The 24,167-nt window shown below is 42.2% G+C and overlaps 1 protein-coding gene across 4 annotated transcripts in view; it reads left to right on the top strand.

The window, feature by feature from the left end:
• The window catches only part of LOC132823341 (serine/threonine-protein phosphatase 2A 55 kDa regulatory subunit B beta isoform), a 469,634-nt gene that overhangs the window by 389,227 nt on the left and 56,240 nt on the right, over positions 1 to 24,167 (top strand). For all 4 annotated transcript variants that reach the window (XM_060837051.1, XM_060837052.1, XM_060837053.1 and 1 more), the window contains exons 2-4: positions 8,905 to 9,002; positions 19,460 to 19,625; positions 22,125 to 22,237. In XM_060837051.1, coding sequence (XP_060693034.1) covers positions 8,905 to 9,002; positions 19,460 to 19,625; positions 22,125 to 22,237 — 377 coding nt within the window. The remainder of the gene's footprint in view (positions 1 to 8,904; positions 9,003 to 19,459; positions 19,626 to 22,124; positions 22,238 to 24,167) is intronic.

Below are 24,167 nucleotides of genomic sequence, written 5' to 3'. Positions count from 1 at the left end.
TAAGATCGAACTTAAAAAAAAGGTTCTCTGCTTCAGTTGCAGATATTTAAATATTGGAGTCTTGAGGAAGAAAAACATTCAATGATTTTTTAAATTAAAATCTTTTAGCCGTATCAGTTATGCACAAATAAAAATAAAGCTTTGAATCAAATTGAATTCTTCAGTAAGGGTAAGGTTAGAGATAACTGCACAGCACTACAACATTGTGTTTATTGTGCAAGTGCTAAAAATGGAATATCCTTCTAATGAAGGACATTGTGTCTTATATCATTAAATATGATACATGAGGTCCATCTATTGCAGTGCCTTGGCCATTGATGGAAATGTTACACCTTCACTCCATTTGCCTCTTCCTCCATTTCAGTTCCTGTAGTTAACAAATAGGCCAGTTGATCAGAATAGTTAATTTTGTAAATATTTGTTGCATGGATAACAGCAAAGGATATCACTGCTTAAGACATTTTACAAATTTCACAGACATATTCCAGCATCAGCACCAAGCATTGTCCCAAATCACGTAACACAAAGCTACCTCCGCACCCTGACTCATCATTGTTCCAATTGTTAGGTATCAGCCTGGGCTCAATGGCAGCACTCTGAGTAGGTTGTGAGTTCAAGTTGCACTCCAGAGACCTGAGCACAAATCCAGGTTTACAATCAACCCTTATGGCGCTGAAGGTGTGCAGCACTGTTGATGATGTCATCTTTTCCATCAGATATTAAACACAAGCCATATCTGCTTTTGTGGGGTTATGGATAAAAATTCCCAATGTAAGACTATGTGGACGCTGCCAGTTTTCTGGCCAATATTTATTCCCAAATCAACATTAGTGAAACAAATCAACTGGTTATAATCTACATGCCCAAATCTTATAAATTAGAGGCTCACTTATTCAATCACATGATGTGGTAATCACTGCCTAAGTCAGCATTTATTCCCCATCCCTAATTGCCTGAAGAGGGTGAGGTGAGCCACCACATTGGGAAGCTGCAGTCCAAGGTGTAGGTACACCATAGTGCTGTTAAGGAGCAAGTTCCAGGACTTTGACCCAGCAACATTGAAGGAATTTTGGGGCTGCACGGTGGCTCACAGTGCCAGGGACCCAGGTTCGATTCCAGCCTTTGGCAACTGTCCATGTGGAGTTTCACATTCTTCCTGTATTTGTGTGGGTTTCATCCGGGTGCTCCGGTTTCCTTCCATAGTCCAAAGATGTACAAGTTAGTTGGAATGACCATTTTACATTGCCCATAGTGTCCAGGGATGTGCAGGCTAGGTGGATTAGTCATGGTTACAGGAATAGGGTAGGGAGGGGAGTCTGAATGAGATGTCCTTTGGAGGGTCAGCATGAACTCGATGGGCCGAATGGCCTTCTTCCGGACTGCAGGCTGTTTGTGATTCTATAAGAACAGTGATCTAGTTGCAAATCAGGACAACTAGTGGCTTGGAGAGGAATTTGCGGGTGGTGATTCTTGCATTCAGATGTCTTTTTAAATGTTGCAATTGTACCCACCTCTACCACTTGTTCTGGCAGCTCATTCTATATACACACCACCCTCTGTGTGAAAATGTTGCACCTCAGGTCACTTTTCAATCTTTTCCTTTTCACCTTAAATCTATTTTTGGACTCCCCTACACTGAGGAAAAGACCTTGACTATTCATCTTATCTATGCCCCTCATGATTTTATAAACTTCTATAAGGTTATCCCTCAGCCTCTTACGTTGCAGGGAAAGAAGTCTCAGCTTTTCCTTCTAGCCCAAGCCTTCCAGTCTCAATACCATCAGGTTTACAGGGATATCGATCAACCACAGGCAACTGGGAGTAGTCAAAGAAATCTGGTCGGCCTGGACAAGTTGGGCCCAAGGGCCTGTTTCCATGCTATGTCAGGATCTTTGGTGAGTTTCTGCAGCCTATCTTGTAGCTGGTACACAATGCTGCTATTGAGTGTTGGTGGTGGAGGGCATGGATGTGGTGTCAGTAAAGCAGGCAGCTTTGTCCTGGAAAATGTTAAGCTTCCTGAGTGTTGTTTGAGCCTCTCTCATCCAGGAAAGTGGGGAATATTCCATCGTATGCCTGATTTGTTTCTTGTAGATGGTGAACAGACTTCGAGGACTCAGGAGGTAAATTACTTGCTCTGGATTCCTTGCCTCTGAGGTGCACTTGTAGCCACTGTATTAATATAGCTGGTCCAGTTCAGTTTCTGGTCAATGGTAACTCCCTAGAATTTAATAATGGGATTTTCAGCAAAGGTAATGCTATTTAATGTCAAAAGGAGATGGTTGGGTTCCCTCTTGTTGGAGATGATCATTACCTGACATTTGTGTGGCACAAATGTTATTTGCCACCTATCAGCCCAAGCTTGAATATTATTAATGTCTTGCTGCATAAAGGCATGAACTGCTCTGTATCTGAGGAGGAGTGAATGTTGCTGAACATCATGCAATCATTTGCAAACATCCCCACTTCTAACTTTTATGGTGGAGAGAAGATCATTGATGAAGGTGGTTGGGCCGAGAACTCACCCCTGAGGATCTTCTGCAGTGACGTGTTGGAGCTGAGATGATTGACCTCCAACAACCACAACCATCTTCCTTTGTGTCAGATATGACTCCAGCCAGTGGTGAGATTCCTGTCCACTCTCACTCCAAATTCCCATTGACTTCCGTTTTGTCAGGACACTGAGCAAGTAGGTACTGCATTTGTTTACCAAATAACAGTGACTACACTTGAAAAGAAGCTTTTCATTGGCTATAAATTACTTAGGGATATTATAAAGTTGAGAAAGTTACTCTATAAATACAAATTAATTTGTTCTTCATTTCACGCATGAATCAATTTTGTGCTATTTCCGACAGACAGCGCTAAATTGAAAAACAGTCTTATTCTGAGGTTCCATAACGTTGTGAAGTTAGTTTGGACTTCCCAGCCTTACTTCATGTTTGAACACAGACAATTGATTAAAGCAGATCATCTGGCTGAACCTAAACTAGGACAGATTGGAACCTAATACAAGTGAGAGAGATTTTGTCTGATATTTAATCAGAATTCCAAATGTGAGTGTATCTATCCCAGGACACTGTATCACCAGGCTCCCTCTCTCGGTATCATTTTGGATGACATTTTCACTTTCCCTGTTATCGTCTGTTTCTGTTTTAGATTAGATTAGATTACTTAGTGTGTAAACAGGCTCTTCGGTCCAACAAGTCCACACCGACCCGCCAAAGCGCAACCAACCTAGACCCATTCCCCTACATCTACTCCTTCACCTCACACTAATGGCCAATTTACCTAACCTGCACATTTTTGGACTGTGGGAGGAAACCAGAGCACCCGGAAGAAACCCACGTTTTATTTTGTACATCCAAGTATTGCATCCACCTTTTAGGACATCGTCTTTGATGACAATTCCAAATCACACAACAGTTTTGGCACTTTACATTCAAATGAATTCTGTCATCCGCCACATTCGTTCCCAAGATTACTCTCCCTGTATCAGTATTAAAAACTGCAGCTCGTGTTTATCATAGTGAAACATTCAAGAACACCACTGAGGATTATTGTCAATAAAATTGACAGGTATGTCACCAAAGAAACTATTAGCATTGGTGACTGTAAGCAAAGGGCAGGTTTGCCTGTTCCTCTAATGGAAACAAACACCTGTTTACTTCCAGGTGTACGGCAGTGTTTCCTTTTAAAATAAATAATTTGATTCAGTGAAGGCGGAGACTGAGCACTCTCAGGTTGGGTCAGTATTAGAATGAAACTTGCTCCGTTCTGTCTCAACATTGTGATCCGGTTTCGGTCTCAGGAGAAGATGCAGTGCTGTGCACTGTATCCCTATTCATTGTGCCCTCTAGTTTCTGAGTGTGGTTATTCATTTAAGGTTGAACTAAATAGAAAACAATTTGGATTTGCATACCTTCCAGGAACTCAGACCAACCTAAACGTGATGTGGGAATGCAGTTTGAGCACAAGCATTCCCAAAAGCAGCAAATGATAATGACCAAATGATCCCTTTTTGATTTTGTTGAAGGTTAAGTATTGATCTGGACAGTAATACTCCAGCATCCTTCATAGTGGTGCTCAAGTATTTGTTGCACCTAGCTGAGCAGACACCCTCTGGTATTGCAGCAGTCTCCTAGTACTGTGCTGGAACATCAGTCTGGCTCTGCACTTAAATCTGTGCAGGGAGTCCAATCAAGGCACTGCTGACATTCTTTGGGCAGAATGCTAATCAACCCAAGCTTCTGAGGTGTAACAACTTTATAGGTAGCAGAGAAATTAAAATTTTATCTCATTGACTCCAGGTTGTAGTCCCACTAATTGCACAGTTTTGAGTGAGAAATCAACATTAATAAGTAAGTAAGCAGAAGATTGTCAGAAAATTTCAGACAAAATTAGAAATGATCAGCCTTCGATGTGGCAAACTTTAGAAAGTTTGCAGAGATCTTGTAGACTTTCTTTGACTAATACACAATAGCAATAAAGCATTCCCAGTTTAATACATCATTCCATGAAATGCAACTGAACTTCATTTTCAAAACAATTCCAAAGACATTCCACTCATTTTAAGTCCCAAGTGACGAGGCTGCCTGTGTAATATAATGCATTGCTGATTAATGTTGGGTGTGGTGTCAATGCTTATGTTCTGAATACACTTCAGCCACAATTTTGATGCTGCTTTGTCTTTGAGGTAAATGATCCATTGCAGAGGGTGAATTTTAAGGTGAGGAGATAGTCTCCTCTGCCCTGCTGTTGTGTTTGCTTTATACGAGTATCTAGTCCTTGGATACTGATAGCGATGCTATTGATCATCATTGGCAGTTGGTTGGATCTTTTTATTCAAAATGCTGATTGCTTTGGAACCCCATCAGTTTCTGCCTTGGTCCCAGCTCCCGCTGTAGCCTGGTTTCACAAGCAGATGGGTTTTGAGTGGGACTATGCAGAATTAGCAGTAAGCAAGTTGGGAACACGTTGTCATGCTGAACTCTTAGGTCCCCATAAAGGGTTTACAGCGTCCTTAACCATTTTCCAATGTATCTGGTATGAATTCAGCCTCTGGAGGATTCTCTCCTCAATCCACTAAGTTTGTGGTATTCTGCACAATCACATGCTGTCCTGATACCAAGGGCATTTATTCTCACCGGTCATCCAGCATTCACTCTGTCTGTATCTTGACTGTTTGGAGATCTGTATTTGAATGGTTCTGGTGGAACTGAACTGAACTTCGATGGTCAGGTTATTGACAGGATGGTATGGAACTATTGAGGATTCTTGCCATCATTTTGCTAGTGATAGAGATAGGTTTGCTGTGCCTTGTTTAGGTTATCTTTCTGATGAAGACGTGCCTGGGCAATCTTCTACTGTGTCTTTGCTGCTGGTATTATAGCTCTCCTGGAATAGCAACATATTCTGTTGTGTAAGTCTTTGGCATCACATCCAGCATGTTGTCTTGTTCCATATCTTTCACAGTCTCTTTATGGAGAGAGAGATCGAGTCAGCAGCTGGGAAGCAAACCTTGTAGTTTGACTAGAACCGAATGGTTTGGACTTCCCATTATTTAACTGGAAGAAATTAGTAGCTCCTAAATTAATAGCCTTGCACATGATGACACGCTGGGGCAGAGATTCAAAAACTGAGTGCCATGAAGCTGAGTATCAGGCACGGTTGTATGACAGACACATACTGCCCATTTTCCAACACTGTCCAAATTACAGCCCTGCTCAAGACAAATACCTACTCAGTTGTCTTGAGAGGGACATGTGGTGGTCACACTTGCCAGTGTTTTCCTAGGCTGACCACTCTGTGATGGATCAGTTTGGGGAAACCTTCCTTAGGCTACTCAGTTCTGCTGTGGACACTGAATTGTAGCATTGGAGCCACAAGGAGGTTTATAAAAAAATCATTGCCTTTCCTTTGATCATTCATCGAATTAACAAGCTGTGAATGGTAAAAGATGAAATGAATAATAAAACACACACATTCTATTAATATCCAGAAGAAACAAACACCCACACACGACTGTGCAGTAACTGTCTCAGCTCCGCCTAAGTGACGATTTTCTGGTGACTGAATTGCAGCAATAATTTAGTTGCTCCATAACTCTTCCATATACAGAATGCATTTCAGTAGATATATTGTAGCCCTTCAGTCAAGCTGCACAGGTAAGTCTGCCAGGAGGTATATGGGAAGCACGACGGTGAGGACTTTGTAGAAAATAAGAGCCCATGAGATAAAGGAAAGAAATAGATTAACCGGGAAGTGGTGATGAGTTAATGAGGTGTCGGGTTTTTTTTGAAGAAATGGAAAATATAGAGCAGTGCTGGGGACAGACTAAGTCAAAAGCTGATAAATCTTGATTTCAGTGCGGGGAGAATGTAGATGAAGGACTGTTCCACAATTTGCTGTATTTACAGATTGAAGGAAGAAGAGAAGTTCAAACCAGTTGAAGGCTGAAGTTGTTGCTCATTCATGGGAGTGATTTAATGTCCTGCATTATTCAGCCTTCTCACCACCGAGGATATCATTGGATTCTTGGCTGGATATTTCATGCGTAATTGAGTGCTTGAACTTATACTGATGATTTAACCTGTGGGGGTACTGGTGCAGACTTCATACTATTGCTGCATCTACTTCAAGCAAGCTTCTCAAGCGAGTGGGTTTTGAAGGGTGGTACTGTCATACAGATTCTCTGGTGCTTTGCTAGATTTGTAGAATGCGAGAATCACCTGTAAGTTTCTGTGATAGTGCATCAGCAGCAAAGAACAAGAAGTCATGGGCTGAAGCCACTAACCTTGGATGGGAATGTAAAAGGTATAGTTAGTACGTTTGCAGATGACACCAAAATTGGAGGTGTAGTGGAAAACCAAGAAGGTCACCTTGGAGTACAATGGGATTTTGATCAGACGGGCCATTGGGTCAAGGAGTGGCTGATGGAGTTTAATTTAGAAAAATGTGAAGTGCTGAATTTTAGAAAGACAAATCAAGGCAGAACATGGGCACTTAATGATAAGGTCCTGGGAGTGTTGCTGAACAAAGCGACCTTAGAGTACAGGTTCATAGTTCCTTGAAAGTGGACTCCCAGGTAAACAGGCTAGTGAAGAAAGCTTTTAGTGTGCTTGCCTTTATTAGTCAGAGAATTGAATATATGAGTTGGGAATTCATATTGAGGCTGTACAAGGCATTGGTTAGGCCACTTTTGGAATACTGTATGCAATTCTGGTCTCCCTGCTATAGGAAAGATGCTGTGAAACTTGAAAGGATTCAGAAAAGCTTTAAAGCATGTTGCCAAGGTTGGAGGGTTTGAGCTATAGGGAGAGGCTCAATAGGCTGGGGTTGTTTTCCCTGGAGCATCAGAGGCTGAGGGGTGACCCTACGGAGGTTTATAAAATCATGAGGGGCATAGATAGGGTAAATAGACAAGGCCAATTTCTGATGAAGAGCTTATGCTCAAAACCTCAACTCTCCTGCTCCTCAGATGCTGCCTGACCAGCTGTGCTTTTCCAGTGCCACACTTTTTGACTCTGATCTCCAGCATCTGGAGTCCTCATTTTCTCCAAGGTCTTTTCCCTGGGATGGGGGAGTCCAAACCTAAAAGGCATAGGGTTATGATGAGAGGGGAAAGCTTTAAAAGGGACCTAAGGAGCAACCTTTTCATGCAGAGACTGTTGTAATTATGGAATGAGCTGCTAAAGGAAGTGGTGGAGGCTGGTACCATTACAACATTTAAGAAACATGTGGATGGGTTTATGAATGGGAAAGATTTAGAGGGATGTGGGCTAAGTGCTGGAAAACGCAACTAGATTTATTTAAAGATATCTGGTTGGCATGGACAAGTTGGTTCCTGAAGAAGGGCTTATGCCCGAAACGTCGATTCTCCTGCTCCTTTGATGCTGCCTGACCTGCTGCGCTTTTCCAGCAACACATTTTTAAGCTCTGATCTCCAGCATCTGCAGTCCTCACTTTCTTCATGGACAAGTTGGTCCGAAGGGTCTGTTTCTGTTCTGCACATCTCTGTGACTGTATAACTGTGCTGCATTTCTGAGGTGAAAAATGTGACTACATTAATGCATGGCTGTGGTATACACCGTTAGTATAAAGGCAATGACACCAGTTCAGACTTTGAACCTGCAGGTTGGTTACCCAACAATTTTCCCATTTTGAGAGAGTTCAGAATACGAGGGCATATCCTCCAAATTAGAGTTTGGCTGTTGAGGGGCAGTGTGAAGAATTCTCCTCATACAAAGGGAAGCATAAATCTGGAGCAAGTTTCCAAACAGTGACTGAGTCTTCTGATCAATTAGAAATGTTAAAACTGAAGTTGAAAGAATTTTCTTACTTGGATAAAAATGTTACAGATTACACATCCAAGATGGTAGGTGGAGAAAATAGAGTACAGATCAAATTGAATAGCAGAACAGATTGGAGGTCTGACTGGTCTGATCCTGTTCCTGTCTTGCTAACTGGGAAACAGTAGATTGTTTCAGGATAGGGGGGAAATGTTGCTGTTTTTTTTGGGGTAGGTCTGTGAAAATAATGACCCGTTCTTCAATATCAGGAATGAAAACAGTATTATCTGTCAAACTGCTGCATAGCACAATGCATATTGATCAGATGTGTCGATGAGAATGATTATCGATGAGAATGACTGTTGAAGTCAGCTCTCTTTTGTAAAATCTTCCCATGCAATTAAACTTGGGGCTCCTGCTGAATGATCAGCTGGGAAGTGTCCAGGACAGAAACCTGGGCTATGAAGAGGAAGTAAGTTTGGGACAGTGAGGAAATAAGCAAGACTTGATAATGTAACTGTGATCTTTGTGCTGGAGTGAGAAATGGGGCTAGTCTTGTTTAAATGCAAAGAAAATTCCTTAATTTACATTTTGTGCCTTTGCTTTTGTTTTCCAGCCGACATAATTTCTACAGTAGAATTCAACAACACTGGAGAATTGTTAGCGACAGGGGACAAGGGAGGTCGAGTTGTAATATTTCAGCGAGAACAGGAGGTGAGTTACACAGAAAAGCTAGTATGTCTGCTTTGTTCCTATTAACCAGAATCCTGCTGATTCACAAGCCACAGAGTTATCAAGCTTTAAAGCTTCCTAAGGAGTGATTTGGAAAATGTATTCCCCTGTCTGACGAGCTACCTTTATTCCTCGGGCTTTTATGAGGCTGCATCTTAATATTCTTTTCAATGCTGACAGATCCTTTCCAGCCATCACACTGTGCTCACCAGTTTTTTTTCCTGGCACATTGAAATGATTGCTACTTACAGGATTTTCTTCCGTCATCTCTGCCTCCATTCACCAATCATTGGAAATCATTGTACAGAAAGCATCAGAAAATTATAGGTTTGGATTTCATACCTGGCGCTAAGGCCACCATCTCTCGGCGCTTGAATAAAGGCAAAACACTGCAGATCCTGAAAATCCAAAACAAACACAGAGAATGCTGGGAGGAAGTGAGGACTGCAGATGTTGGAGGTCAGAGTCAAGAGTGTGGTGCAGGAAAAGCACAGAAGGTCAGGCAGCATCCGTGGAGCAGGAGAATCGCCATTTCGGGCATTCCTAATGAGGGCTTATGTCCAAACTGTTGATTATCCTGCTCCTCAGATGCTGCCTGAGCTGCTGTGTTTTTCCAGCACCAAACTCTTGACAGGGAATGCTGGAGAAACTCGGCAGGTCTGGCAACATCTGTGGAGAGAGGAACAGCATTAACAGTTTGAGTTATGTATGACTCATTTTCAGAATGTAGACACTGACATCTCAGTGAAGTGCTGAGGAAGTGCTACATCCTTGGAGGCACCATCTTCCAGATGAGGTATCAACTCAAAAGCCCTATCTGCTGTCACAGAGAATTTAAAACATCCCACAACATGATTTTTAAGAAGAGCTGAGGAGTTCTCCTGCTATCCAGCTCAATATTTGTTGCAGACCTTACACTAGATTGTCTGGTCATTAGCATGTTACTGTTTGGAAGACTTTGGGGATAATTTGACAGATTGTTTCCAGAGTTACAAATATTACCCTGAGTGATTGTGACCACAGCAAACCCTTCCCACTGCTACCACCCCCATCCTGTCTGCCACTTTTAACAAGACTGACCATACCACCTCCATTGGATGCTCCTCCACTGTCATCCACCTACAAGCACCTCATTCCATTCCGATGTTCCCAACATCTAGCAAAGGAATCACATGCAATGGCTTCTCTTCCCACTCCAGCACTATTACCTTTACCCTCCCACCCCAACAAGGCTATGTCCTTGCACCCTGCCCCATTTCTCGGCTGCGTGCTGCCCCTCAATCCTGTCATCTGACTGGACTGGTATGTGTTGGTGACACCCAGCTCTATCGATCTCTCTCCCTCTCCTCCACCATCAGCACACTATCGCCATCACTCTTGACTCGAATACTGTCTCTCAGTTTTCAGTCTGCTTTCTAGTGCCTGGTACCAGATGACAGAAATTGCCTCCAGTTAAATAGTGGGAGGTCCAAACCAAGGCTTCAGCTCCTGCTTCCCAGCTACTGGCTCGCTCACTCTCACTCCCTGGAAATGTTTTGAAGCTACAGCAGACCACTTGTCACCTCATTTTTGTTTGCAAGATGAGCTTCTGACGACATCCCTCTCCATTTATTTCTGTTCCCCTACTGTTGAAGATCTCATTCACACTTTACTATTCCAGTGTACCATTGGTTTGCCTGCTTTGACTTACCGTCTCAACATTTAAGTTTATGTAAAACTGTGCTACTCATGCTCACTTGCACCAATAACTTCTCTGCTCATTGACCTTCTTTGGCTCAATTTTCCAATTCTCATCCATGTTTTCAAATTCCACCAAGGTTTTGTACTCTTCCTCTACGACCCTACCTGTGTTTATCTGATGATTGTGGCCTATTAAGCATCTCTGCTTTTAATTACTCTGGCCATTCCTTCAGCTGCTAGGATAGAATTACTTTGAATGTATAGTAAAGAAACGTATTGCTGAGCTCAATGACGTTTAAGCTGCACATTAGACTATTTCTACCCTCCTTCATCAGTCCCTTTCAATTTATCCCACCATTCACTGCACCCTCATGTCCTAAGCACTCAAATTCCCTTCACAAACTACTTCTTCCTTAAGATGCTTCATAAAACCTACTGCTTTGACCAAACCCTCAGTCATTTGTCCCAAATTTTCCTATGTGGCTTGTCTTTGAAGCTTGTTTGGTTACAATAGCCCTGTGAAGGGATTTAAGATGTTTTATTACCCTAAAACTATTATGTAAGTGTATCTTTCCTGCAATACAGCAATTCAAAGAGTGCTTCATTTGTGTAAAATTCAAGGGCAGTTGGTGAGGGCAATTAATCCTGGCCCAAATCTATGATATGTACATGCTTTAAAAAACACTTCGGAAGGGATTGTGAAAGACAGTGTCGAACTGCAGGTTCTTTCCTCTTGTTTTGCCGGCTCCATAGCAGTGACCTAGATTGGCCTGTTTCACTTGAGTGTGGTTTAGTGTAGTCATACAGGTCAGCTTTATGTTTGAGCATGTGCTCTGTTAGTGGATGCCATCCAGACCTGCAGTGGTCTTGCTCAGATTGGAAATCAGAGCGAAAGACAGTCTGCGATCATTCGAAAGAATTTGAAAGTGAAACCTCTTTACCCAGAAAATAGTTAGATTGACAAATTCACTACCACTAGAAATCTTTGAGGTGAATGGAATCAATACAAGGGTCCTGGATAAACACAAGACCATGAGACTTACAAGCAGACAGCGCACCAATTTTAGTCACCCATTGTAATCAAATATAGGGGTGTTAAAACAAATAATTGCTTATTAATAAACCCAATTAGGAATTCTAGAGAAACTTTGTTTCCTGGAAAGTGGTTAGAATGCAGACCACGCAAAGTAATTGAAGCAAAGGTGTTGAGTGTTCTCTAAACGCTTTTGTTAAAATGGCATAAAAAGATTTGAGGAGAGGTTAGATGAGTATATGAGGAAATGGTGGAATATATTGAAAGGGTGAGAAGAGTCTAATGTGCAGCTTAAACATCATTGAGCTCAGCAATGTGTTATCTTTATTATACATTCAAAGTAATTGTATCATATGAAAGATGATCCTTGTAAATTGACATCTTTCTTGAATGTTTGATGCAATTCAAAACTCCACTTAAGATTGTGTGTCCAATGGTATTAGGCACTGTTTTATCTACAGTACACTTTGCACTTCAAGTTAAAGTGGATTAAGGTAAGTTGGACCAATCTGTTACGAAACACTGTGGCAGGCCTTGAATTTTTCCTTCTGAATTGATTTGAATCAAAGGACCAAAGCCCCTCAGGCCAAAGATTAAAAGGCACATTAGTAAAAGCTATTGCCTTTTCTTTCTTAATATTCATAGAGTCATAGAGATATACAGAATGGAAACAGACCCTTCGGTCCAACCCGTCCATGCTGACCAGATATCCCAACCCAATCTAGTCCCACCTGCCAGCAATGTTGCAATTGTACCAGCCTCCACCACTTCCTCTGGCAGCTCATTCCATACACATACCACCCTCTGCATGAAGATGTTGCCCCTTAGGTCTCTTTTATATCTTTCCCCTCTCACCCTAAACCTATGTCCTCTAGTTCTGGACTCCCCGACCCCGGGGAAATGGCTTTGTCTATTTATCCTATCCATGCCCTCATGATTTTGTAAACATCTATACGCTCATCCCTCAGCCTCCGACACTCCAGGGAAAACAGCCCCAGCCTGTTCAGCCTCTCCCCTATAGCTCAAATCCTTCAACCCTGGCAACATCCTTGTCAATCTTTTCTGAACCCCTTCAAGTTTCACAACATCTTTCCTATAGGAAGGAGACCAGAATTGCACACAATATTCCAACAGTGGCCTAACCAATGTCCTGTACAGCCGCAACATGACCTCCCAACTCCTGTACTCAATACTCTGACCGATAAAGGAAAGCATGCCAAACGTTCTTAGAGTAGGAGTTGGTCTATATTGCTCATCCCCAGTTGCACTTGAGATGTTGGAGGTTATGTGAACCTGGTGAAGTCTATGTGATGCAGGGGCCCCCATGATGCTGTTAGGTCGAGAGTTCCAGGATTTGCACCAAATGACAGTGACAGAACAGCAACAGGCCCAAAAAGTTTGCTCCAGATTAGCCTTCAGCCTGGTTCCAGAACCACAAGCATACTCCCCCCGCCCCATTCAGTGTTCCCAGAGCTCGTCGTGGGAGTGACTTCATGGAAAGCTGGCAGCAAGACTATAGAGGGGGAGCAATATTGAAATTGTACCAGCCTCCACCACTTCCTGGACCCTGGAATCAATTTCTGACTTGGAGATGCGCGTGAAGTGGGTACAATTTTTATTCAAAGTGCAGACGTCAGAAGGCAGAGTGAGAAAGTGTTAGACAACTTAGGTTTCCAGATCCTGACCTGATTGAAACACCTGAAATTGTAGCAGGGTTAGACAGATTCGAAGCAGGGATGTTTTCCATGGGTGGGGAGTCTAGAACAAGGGACACTAACCCTAACCCTATTACAGGATACAGGGTTGACCTCTTTAGGACTGAGATGAAATACCTTCTTCGTTCAGAGGACTGTGAATCTATAGAATTCTCTACTACAGAGTGCTGTGAAGGTCATGTCACTGAATATATTCAAGAAAGAGATATAAATTTTTAGATCTTAAAAGCATCAAGAGTTATGGGGAGGGAGAGGCAGGAATATGGCATTGAGATACCAGTGGAGATCACTGGATAATGATCAGCAACTGAAACCATATGTTTTTCCCTGTCCCTATCTGGGCATCGAACACAGCTAGGATCATAAACTGAGACATTTTTATTCAGTAGTAGGGCATGTATTTGCCCAGTGAACCACAGGGAGCTGAGGAGCAAGTTTGGATTGGCTACAGTAAGATCTTAGCATTAAGGCCCCAAGGAAATGAATGAGTGCTGTTGGTTGAAACCAGGCCCACAGGTGTATTTGTTATTTGTCTTGTGAAATCTGACAGTATCCACCCTCAGTTTTTGACTTGTATTCACTGATTTCCCATCTGCCAATGCTCGAATCAGGGGAAAAAAAAGCCTGAGGCACTTGTGTCACTATCAATCAGCTCACAACCCACACTAATCATTGTCCTGGAGTTGCATTCTCTAACCAGTAAACAGCAGTGTCGAAGTCAGTATCGAAAAAATCGAAATTAAATCACATAACATAGCTCTCCCGTAGAGAGGAACTAATGGTGTGTTTCTGCAAGCTTTCAAATTGTGGGTATTGTCAAGAGGGTTGAGTAGACTAATAAAGACAGGAAACTGATTACTGGTCCCACTGTTAACTGCACCTGCTCGTACAAGTTTAATCTTGTTTCTCCCTTCGTGCTGAGCTAAAGTGCTTTGAACACCAGCACCTCAAGCAACTGTTCTTCAACTTGCAAGACTATAGAAAGAACTTGTGTTTTTGTAGCACTGTTCATGGCTTCAGGATATGCCAGAGAGCTTTACAGCTAGTGACATACTGTGCCAATTTATGGGGTATGGGAAGATCCTACAAACAGAAATGTGCTAATGACCAGGCAACCTGTTTACAAGTTGATGGTTGAGGAATAAATATCGGCCAGAGGAGTACTCCCCTGCTGCTCTTCACTGAATTCGCCTAAGAAAGAAGACAAAATTATAGTTTAATGTCACATCTATAATGCAGCATCTCTGATGCTCCATCTGTGCTTTGAGCACCTCAGTGTCAGCCTTGGTTGTGCACCTCCATCTTTAGTGTGGGATTTTAACCCACAACCTCCTGATACAGATGTGAGAGTAGCCAGCTACTGAACTAGACAGAGTGTGTCAACAGGTTGTTGATTGAAATACTACAGTTCAACCATGTCCAGGTCACACTATTCCAAGACATCCCCTCAAATGGTGAATGTGAGTGGGAATCCTGCTAGCTCAGAGCCAACACATTTCATGTTTGTTTTGTAGTGCTGAGTCCAGGTGGAGCAGGTTTGATGGCGGCCTGGAAATATATTATTGTTAATGAGGAAACTGAGACTTGGCAAGAGAGCTGTGGGCTTACATTAGTTATGCTGGGATATGGGAACATGTGTCTCCAGAGTTCAATACCTTCCGTAGCTGGGCTGTTGCTGAAGCTCTGCTGCCACAAAGCTTTGATGATGAATAGTACATGTCTATACTGTGATTGAAAGATGGTAATAATGTACTTAGTAAAGATCAGGAGTAGGCCACTCAGAACCTATCTGACTGCTCATTTTGATCAAGGCTGATCTTGTCATAGCTGTATTCCAGCCCTCGATCCATTTACAGGTATCTTGATACCCTAATTGATCCACAGCCTTCTCAGAGCAAGAGGGTTCATGTTTTCACCACTATTTGTATGAAAAGATACTTCGTGATGTCCCTCATGGGATCTAAAAGATGTTATCTGATTGCAAGACTTACTTCCTCTAAATATATTGCACTATCTACATTGGCTCTAAATCCATTTTGTTATATGTAGATCAAAGCTAATCTCAATACTCCCATGCCTGGCTCTAGCTATATGAAAGATCAGCATAACCTCTCTGTTTCTCAGTCTTATCTCTAAAATGTTCCTCAATGCTGTTCTTGCTCTTTCATAATTTATTCAGTTATCATATGAATGATTCATGCATCTGCATCCCCAGATTATCCTTTCTGCTCCCCCACCTCACTTAGATACTTAGTTCCCTTATCCTTCCACCAAAAGCACCACATTTCACTTAACTATGTTAAAGTTTATTTGCCATTTCATACACTGTAAGTACATTAATATCTTCCCCTATCTTGTCAGAATCATCCTGGACACGCCACCCAATTGGATGTTAATTTGCACATATTGAATTGTGCTTTTAATTCCAAACATTTATTCATCATAAGGGTCGTTCGGCACTAATCCCTGTAAAGCACCACTTCCTGCCTCCCTGTTCTTGAACCCTGACTTGGTTTTCAAATGTACTTTTTAAAAATTCCTTTCATGACATGTAAGCATTCCTAGGTTGACTAGCATTCATTGGCCATCCCTAATTGCCCTGGACAAGATGCTGATGAGCTACCATCTTAAACTGTTACAATTAGATTAGATTAGATTAGATTAGATTTACAGTGTGGAAACAGGCCCTTCGGCCCAACAAGTCCACACCGACCTGCCGAAGCGAAACCCACCCATACCCCTACATTTACCCCTTACCTAACACTATGGGCAATTTAGCATGGCCAATTCACCTGACCTGCACATCTTTGGACTGTGGGAGGAAACCGGAGCACCCGGAGGAAACCCACGCTGACACGGGGAGAACGTGCAAACTCCACACAGTCAGTCGCCTGAGTCGGGAATTGAACCCGGGTCTCAGGCGCTGTGAGGCAGCAGTGCTAACCACTGTGCCACCGTGCCGCCCACAATCCTTGCACTATAGTGACAACTAAAATATCATTAGGGATGGAGTTCCAGAACTTTGACCCAGCAACAGTGAAGGAATGGTGATATATTTCCAAGTAAAGATGGTGGCTCAAAGGGTAGCTTATAGTGGTGTTCTCATGTGCCTGCTGCCCTTGTCCTTCTAGATGGAAGGGCTCATGGGTTTGGGGGCTGCCTTAAAGGAGCCTTAGGGAGTTCTTCTTTGATCATCTAATGACACTCCCTGAATTCATTCCTCCTCAATGATTCACCAACAATTCTCACCACTAAATGTACCAGAAAACTACAGGTTCTTTTTTAGATGATTGATCCTGCCAAGAATTAACATTTTTTCTATAGGTCGTGAAGAACCCAAAGTCAGTACTTTTCCCCCGTCCCAGCCGAACACATTTCCAATGCATACCCAGCAGCCTCAAAGAATGGGAAACAGCTGGTTAACATGTTTCTTCTGCAGTTAGCCATCTGATCAGTGATAGTGGATGGGTTCTGGTGGCAGGTGGCCACCATCAGGAGGTGATGGCCTAGTGATATTATTGCTGGACTGTTAATTCAGAGTCCCAGATAATGTTCTGGAGTTCCATGTTTGAATCCCACCACAACAGATGGTGGAATTTGAATTCAATTTTAAAAATCCAGAGTAAAGAGTCGAATGATGACCATGAATCCATTGTCGATTGTTGGAAAAACCCAACTGGATCACTCATGTCCTTTAGGGAAGGAAGCTGCCATCCTTACCAGGTATGGCCTACATGTGACTTCAGAGCCACAGCAATGTGGTTGACTCTTAATTTCCCTCTGGGCAATTAGGGATAGGCAATAAATGCTGCCTAGCCAGTGATGCCCTTACCCCGTGAATGAATAAACAAAAGGTATGTAGGGCACTGTTGTCTGCTCTCAATGGAATCTAACAGCCCCTACCCTAAGAGCAAGGGGGAAGTGCTGCTGAGCCACAGGCAAACGGAGTGATGGGGAGGCATTGCAGCTGCTATCAGTATCACAGGATTAGATGTAAAATAAAACACGTACAGTTTCATTTCACTACTCCATGGCTAAGCTGCAGTATGGCACCTAAACAAGCCACCTTGCCATTTTCTGCAAGTGAACAGTTCAACTTCAAAAGTAATAAGCCTTAACCCTCCACTTGGGGCAAGTGAACACAGTGGGGTTCATTGACAACCGTTCACATGTGTCCATAAAGAGAAGATAATTATCTCCTTAAGTTTTTTAATTACCTACCTACTGCTGCTGGAGAAGTAGCTGCTGCTGTACGGGTGGCTGTTGCTGAATTATCTTTGTATGACAATGCTAAACAGTAGCTTTCTGTTTGCTGCTTAGAAGGTATTGTACCTCTGCTGTTCTTAAAGATTAAGTCTAGTTGTTGCAATATGCTATGGTTAAAGATTTAAACCTAGAGGGATGGATACTGCACTTGGATAAAGCTCTTCTTTGGAAATGCCAATATTTTTGTTGGTGCACCTGTCTACCTCCCCTTAATGTTCCCAGCTTGCTGATAATTCTGGAATGCTGCAGACAGACAATTAAATCTGTATTTTCCAGGGTCAGGACCATATATTGACCAGCCCTCGAGGCAATCCCACTGTGAGATTCCCATTCAAGTTCAACCTTAATTTTCTTTCCAGTTTTGACAAGATGGGTTTATATGAGGATTGAGTGCAAATGTAAACGTAACAAGATTGCCTTTTTGGTGAAATATTTCATGATTTCGTCTGGTCCTGGCATTGTAAAACTCGAAGGTTGTGTGGGGCTGGAATGGATGAAGAGAAGGTTTGTTATTGAGTTCAGATCACATGATACAGCACAATCCCTAAAACATGAGGTACAGGAGCATGATTATCCCAAAGGAAAGATATTCTGTGCCGTTGCCTAGGATACAATCTTAACAAGGCTCTGTTGCATTTTGCATTCAGCACTGAATGGTGTAGTGCATGATATCAGAGACAGCCATAAAACTGGTGAATGAGGCATTCAAAAGCTCTTAATGCCCTCATCTTCATTAGTTTGTCCTCTAAGTCATGGGTTCCTAAACTATGGGTCGTGACCTTCTGGGCTGGTGGGGCAGGAGCTGGGGTTGCAAACTTCAAGGCAGCAGTTGCAGACTTAGATTTCCAACTTACTTTTAATGCTCTGAGACTGTTTAAATATTTGTGCTTTTCGTTCCATCTGTCAGTAGAATTGTACCATCTGGCCTCTGAGCTCCAGTTACTGTTCCAACCACAATTTGGAAAAAGATAGGTCTTCACCTCTTTTCAGGGAGAACCCAGCAGCTTTAACCCCCCACTCACTATTTTCCACCCTGTGATTACACAAATCAGATTGGGGAAATGTTTGGGAAACACAGCTTTGGGAGAGGTCTCCCTTTGATGACAATTAGAAGATGATTATTTTAAACTGGAGTGAATGTGGGGGTACCAAACAGCATGATCCCAGAAACAAATACAGAAATTGCTGGAAAAGTTCAGCAGGTCTGGCCTTACCTCCTTTTCAAAAACACTCCTGAAAATATCAGAGGAAAGCCCAAGGAAAACTGGGATTGTAGTGATGTAAACTGGATCTCTGCAGCCTTTTCAGCATTGCCCTCCGACAACTCACCAAATTAGTATAATGGGTCAGCCTTCAGGAAAACAAAACTGTGGTCGTTTCTGAACATATTTAAATCAGGGTATGAATCCCGTTTCAAAAAAAATCACTTGTTTGTAAGTTCCCATAATGATGATGTTGGCAATGGTTGCCTATGGAGTCTATCACATTACTGCTTTACATAAACTAATGCTCTTTGAGAAACCCCTTGCACTGCGTTTCTGCATCCCTACCATGATGACCTGTGGCTTCTTTCCCCATGATTAGTATTAAAAGATTATCTGGGAGTATTCTATAAATCACTGTGGTATCAAGAGAGTTTTTTAGCCAGGCCAGCAACAGCCGTAGATATCCCTATCGGTTTTGTGGTGTTGTGGGGAAAAATAATTCTGGAATTATGTATTTTTCTTTTCCTTTGTTTGCCCCAGAGTAAAAACCAGTCTCATCGCAGAGGAGAATATAATGTTTACAGCACTTTCCAGAGCCATGAGCCGGAGTTTGACTACCTGAAGAGTCTAGAGATTGAAGAGAAGATAAATAAAATCAGGTGGCTACCCCAACAGAATGCAGCCTACTTCCTTCTCTCAACCAATGGTATGTCATGGGTGGATGCTACTGAGGTTTGAATGTAAGATTGTAAATCTGTTCCCTTTCAAGTAAACGGTGTTCACTTGAGGACCTAAGAATGGGAGAAGAGAGTAAAGGTTATTTGGTCATCTAATTTCATTCCTGCCATTGTTGAAGAAAATTAGGACCCGGAAAAGGCTATATTAATCCCTCATGTCAGCTGTACCTTCCATTGCTGATCTGTCCCCTAACTCCATTCACTTGCCTTATCTCCATATCCTTTCATATCCTTACCCAACCCTTGATATCAGTCTTCAAAATCTCAACTGACCTCTAGCATGCAGAGCTTTCCTGGGAAGAAACCTTCTCATTTTCACGATGCACTGCATGGAAAAAAACATGTTTCAATTTCCCTGTCAGTCGACCCAGCTTTGTTTTGAAGATCATATCCCTTTTGTCTTGATGCTTGCCATCGAAGAGAGTCATTCTTCTGCACTTATCAATCCCTTCTAATATTTGTAACAACTCAAACAGATCACCACAAGCATGGGGTTTCTTATTTTATACACTCAACTCTGCTGTCTAACCCCTGTCCTATAAATTCCAAATGAAAGTTGTGTTTAAAGTCAATTTGAGCAATACTTTAAACTGTCTGTGTATTTCTATCTGTTGATAAATTTGCTGTAGATGTTTATACTACGGCAATTAAAAACCTGTGAAACAAGTTTAATAACCCTCACTATGACTAAATTGTATTTTTAAATGCGGTGATTGGATGCACATTTCCCACTGGGGAGAAACATAATGTTGACAACCCTGCAAATGTGTCTGAAGGTCTCTAGAAAGTGGAGATCAATTACGCAGACACTTCTGCATGTAAATTTGGGAGAACAATTTGTGGCTGGGTTTAGAATTGCTTGCCATGAATTAAAACCAAATTGAGGCAGTGGCACAAGGTAGGTGCAGGTAGCTTGGAACTGTAACATGTGGAATAGCAAAGTGGTCACTGGGTAGGTACAGCCCTCTGAGACCAAAGCATCACATTTTCCCATTGGAAGAGAGAGCAAGAGGAAAGGAAAAGAGAGGCCTTCCTGACTACAAAATTGCCCTCATACACAATTAATGGCAGGGAGCTGGTCTTCTGTTTTTCCTGTAATGGATGGTGTCTGATACAGAGAGGTGAGTTGGAGAGCATCCCTGTTTTTTGATACAACAGAAATGAGGTAGAGAAAGTTAATTCAAGGATTGAGGGGGTGCAGAGGGTGGACGAGCTGTAATGAATCAAAAACCTGTTAATATTTAATAAATATTCTAACACAACTTGTTCTCTGATAACAATCAATTGAGAGCATTCTACGTTTCATTAACAAGACATATTTGGAAAATATATTACTTTAAATCATTCCAATCATCATCTGTATCATGTGGCTGTCCTGTGCATTGTACAGGAAAACCTCATTATAAAGATCATTTTTCATAGTATTAACAATTCATGTGATCTCCAGCGGCTGCTGTTTTATGCAGCGTTTCTGGGAACAAAACAGGCTCGTCAGCGTAATCGTTCTTCACATCTAATGCTGCAAAAGATTAAGGTCACCTGAACTAAGATTTTTAATGTGGTGGGCATTTGATATGGTGGGATGGGGAATTGAAGCAGCCTACCTCTTGTCCCTGTCATGTTGCCAAATTAGAATCATAGAACGTTACAGCACAGATTGAATTCACTGAGCCCAACATGCTTCTGCTAGCATTTTGAAGTAGCTATTCAGTTCATCTCACTGCCATGATTTCTCGTACAGTCCCTGGAAAACTGCCCCTTTATATAGCCTGTGCAATACATATTTGTTTTATCTGATTTCTGTTAGCCATCTGCAACCGGCAGATACTTTTGTTTAGCAGCTCAGATTCCATACTAGTTGCTAGTCCTGTACTGGCCAGTACCAGACGCAGGTTTTACCAGAGAATTTTCCTGAGTGCAGGGATTGTGCTGTCAGGGTGTAGGCCACAGAGCAGAGACGGAGCAGCAGCCACTGAAAACTCCCTTTGGACAAAATGAATCAAATGAGTCTGTGGAGAAAATTCATGAAGGTGGGTTTTAGGGCTGGGGTTGAGGAGCCTGAATGTGATTGGTTTTGTGGGCAAAAGGGGAGAAGCAACAGAAGGAAGTAATTGGATGGCATCATTATTAGTGGCAAAGTCCAAGAACCCTTACACGACTGATGTCCTTCCACGCTGCTGATGGACTACACGTTTCAGTCCATCTTAATTCTTAAATGCAAATGAACATAAAGCAGTTTAAAATGTATCATAACTCAACTCGATTTTCAAACCATCATCATGTAACCGAAGGAAAAGAGAAAGTGATACTTCATGTAGAGATTATTATGAGAATTGTTATAAATTCCAGCATTGTAATCTGAATGAAGTGGATTTGCCTCCTGAATGAGGATGCCAGAATTTCACAGGGAGTATGTAGTAAATCTCCAGTAGGATTAACTGAACTATTTAATTTTCCTTTGGAAATAGATAAGACTGTTAAACTGTGGAAAATCAGCGAGAGGGACAAAAGGCCAGAAGGGTACAACTTGAAGGATGAAGATGGTAGAATCAAAGACCCCTCCACAATCACAACCCTACGGGTAAGGTCATTCATTGAGTTGTACACAATGCCATAGATTACCAGTGGATCAAGCAGGGAGATTAAGTGTATTTTACTCCAATTGTAAGTTGAGTAACTTTGATACTCAACTTCTTCCTGCTCTTCTACTCATCTTGTCCAATGTATAGTGTTCAGAGTTAAACTGTATGTGTGTAAGCAAATGATGCATCCTCTCAGATGAATCTTTATGAATATGCCTAAGGTAACTCAATGGTTCACTGGTAGCACAGTGCACCTTAAGTCATCTTGTGCGTGGATTTCTCCTCTTTCATGTGTGGGGGTACTAGGATTGGTTGCAGCATTTTGACTGGAGAGCCCCAAAATGGAACTAAAGTGCTTTTGTTAGACTGTGCAAGCATACAGTCACATTAAAGACTTCACAGATGCCCAGCCAAGAAACACACGGAAGTGATGTAAAATCATAGATTCATGCAGCACAGAAAGAGGCTCTTTGCTCCAACATGTCTATGCTGACCAGGAATTCTAAACTGAACTAGTCTCTTAACTCTCTAAACCTTTCCTATTCATGTACCTGTCCAAACGTCTTTTAAATGTTGTAATCATACCTGCCTCTACCAATTCCTGTGACAGCTCATTCCATTCACGCACCACCCTCTGTGTGAAAAAGTTGCCCCTCAGGTCCCTTTTAAATCTTTCCCCTCTCACCTTAAACCCATGTGCTCTAGTTTTGCATTCCCCAATGCTGGGGAAAAGACCTTGGCTATTCACCTTATCTATGCCCCTCATGATTCTATAAATCTCTGTAAAGTCACTCCTCAGTTTCTGATGCTCCAGGGAAAAAAATCCCAGCCTTTCCTTATAACTCAAACCCTCCTGTCCCTTGTATTTTTTTTTCTCTACTCTTTCAAGTTGCAATTAACACGTTAATGATGAGATATGCACAGGGGGTGTAATGATCAAATTTTCAGGGCCCGTTCATTAAAATTTATCGATCATGTTTTCTTTAAAAAGCTGATTGAATAAGGTGCAATGTTTTATATGGTTTCCGACAATGACATTGGAATGGTACGTTCAATTTCTTGCTGATTTTGGGGTCTGCAGCTCTGGAGGTGGGAGTAGATGGGTAGCTTGGGTTGGGTGAAGAGTGTTTTTTTTGTTGGATGGAGGGTGGGCGATTGTGGGAGGTGTCCACCGCATAGCCCAAGCCCAATCACAGATTACATCATCACAATTTCCACATTCATCTGCACATGGCCAACATGCTGAAGTTACAGTCAGTTACAAAGTGATAGTGACAGTAAACACAGTTCATTGTCACCCAGACGATCGTGAATATATGGAATGCTCTGGCTCAGAAGGCAGTGGAGGCCAAGTTTCTGGATACTGTCAAGAAATAGATGGATAGAGCTCTTTGAGATAGTGGAATCAAGGGTTAGGGGGATAAGGCACAATCAGTACCCTGGATTGTGGATGCTCAGTCATGATCATAATGAATGGTGGTGCTGGCTCGAAGGGCCGAAGGGCCTACTCCTGCACCAATTGTCTATTGTCAACAGTCTCTCCCACTGCAAAATCTGAGCCAAAATGTTGTCACTGTTTCAAGAAGAACAGAAGAATTGCCCTGGTTAGCACATATCCCTCAACCAACACCACCAACATAGGCTCAAAGGGTCAAATGTCTGACTCCTGCTCTTATTTTCTATGTTGTCTAGTTGTTCATTGCACTGTAGTTTTTGGGGATTTGATGAAGCACATATACACACACCTCCATATGTAGGTACCTATATCACAAACACAAAACTGATTCAGTTCTCACAAAGGTTCTATAAGTTGTAGTACTATGTAATGCATGTCAGGAAATCACCAGATGGCCACTGCATTGCAAAGGTGCTATATAATACAGCAGGTGCCACACACATAAGGCCCCAGTTTTGGTCCCTGGTCTACAT

The sequence above is a fragment of the Hemiscyllium ocellatum genome, chromosome 16 (assembly GCF_020745735.1).
Source record: "Hemiscyllium ocellatum isolate sHemOce1 chromosome 16, sHemOce1.pat.X.cur, whole genome shotgun sequence".
NCBI lineage: Eukaryota > Metazoa > Chordata > Chondrichthyes > Orectolobiformes > Hemiscylliidae > Hemiscyllium > Hemiscyllium ocellatum.
This window is presented reverse-complemented; position numbering and strand designations above follow the sequence as displayed.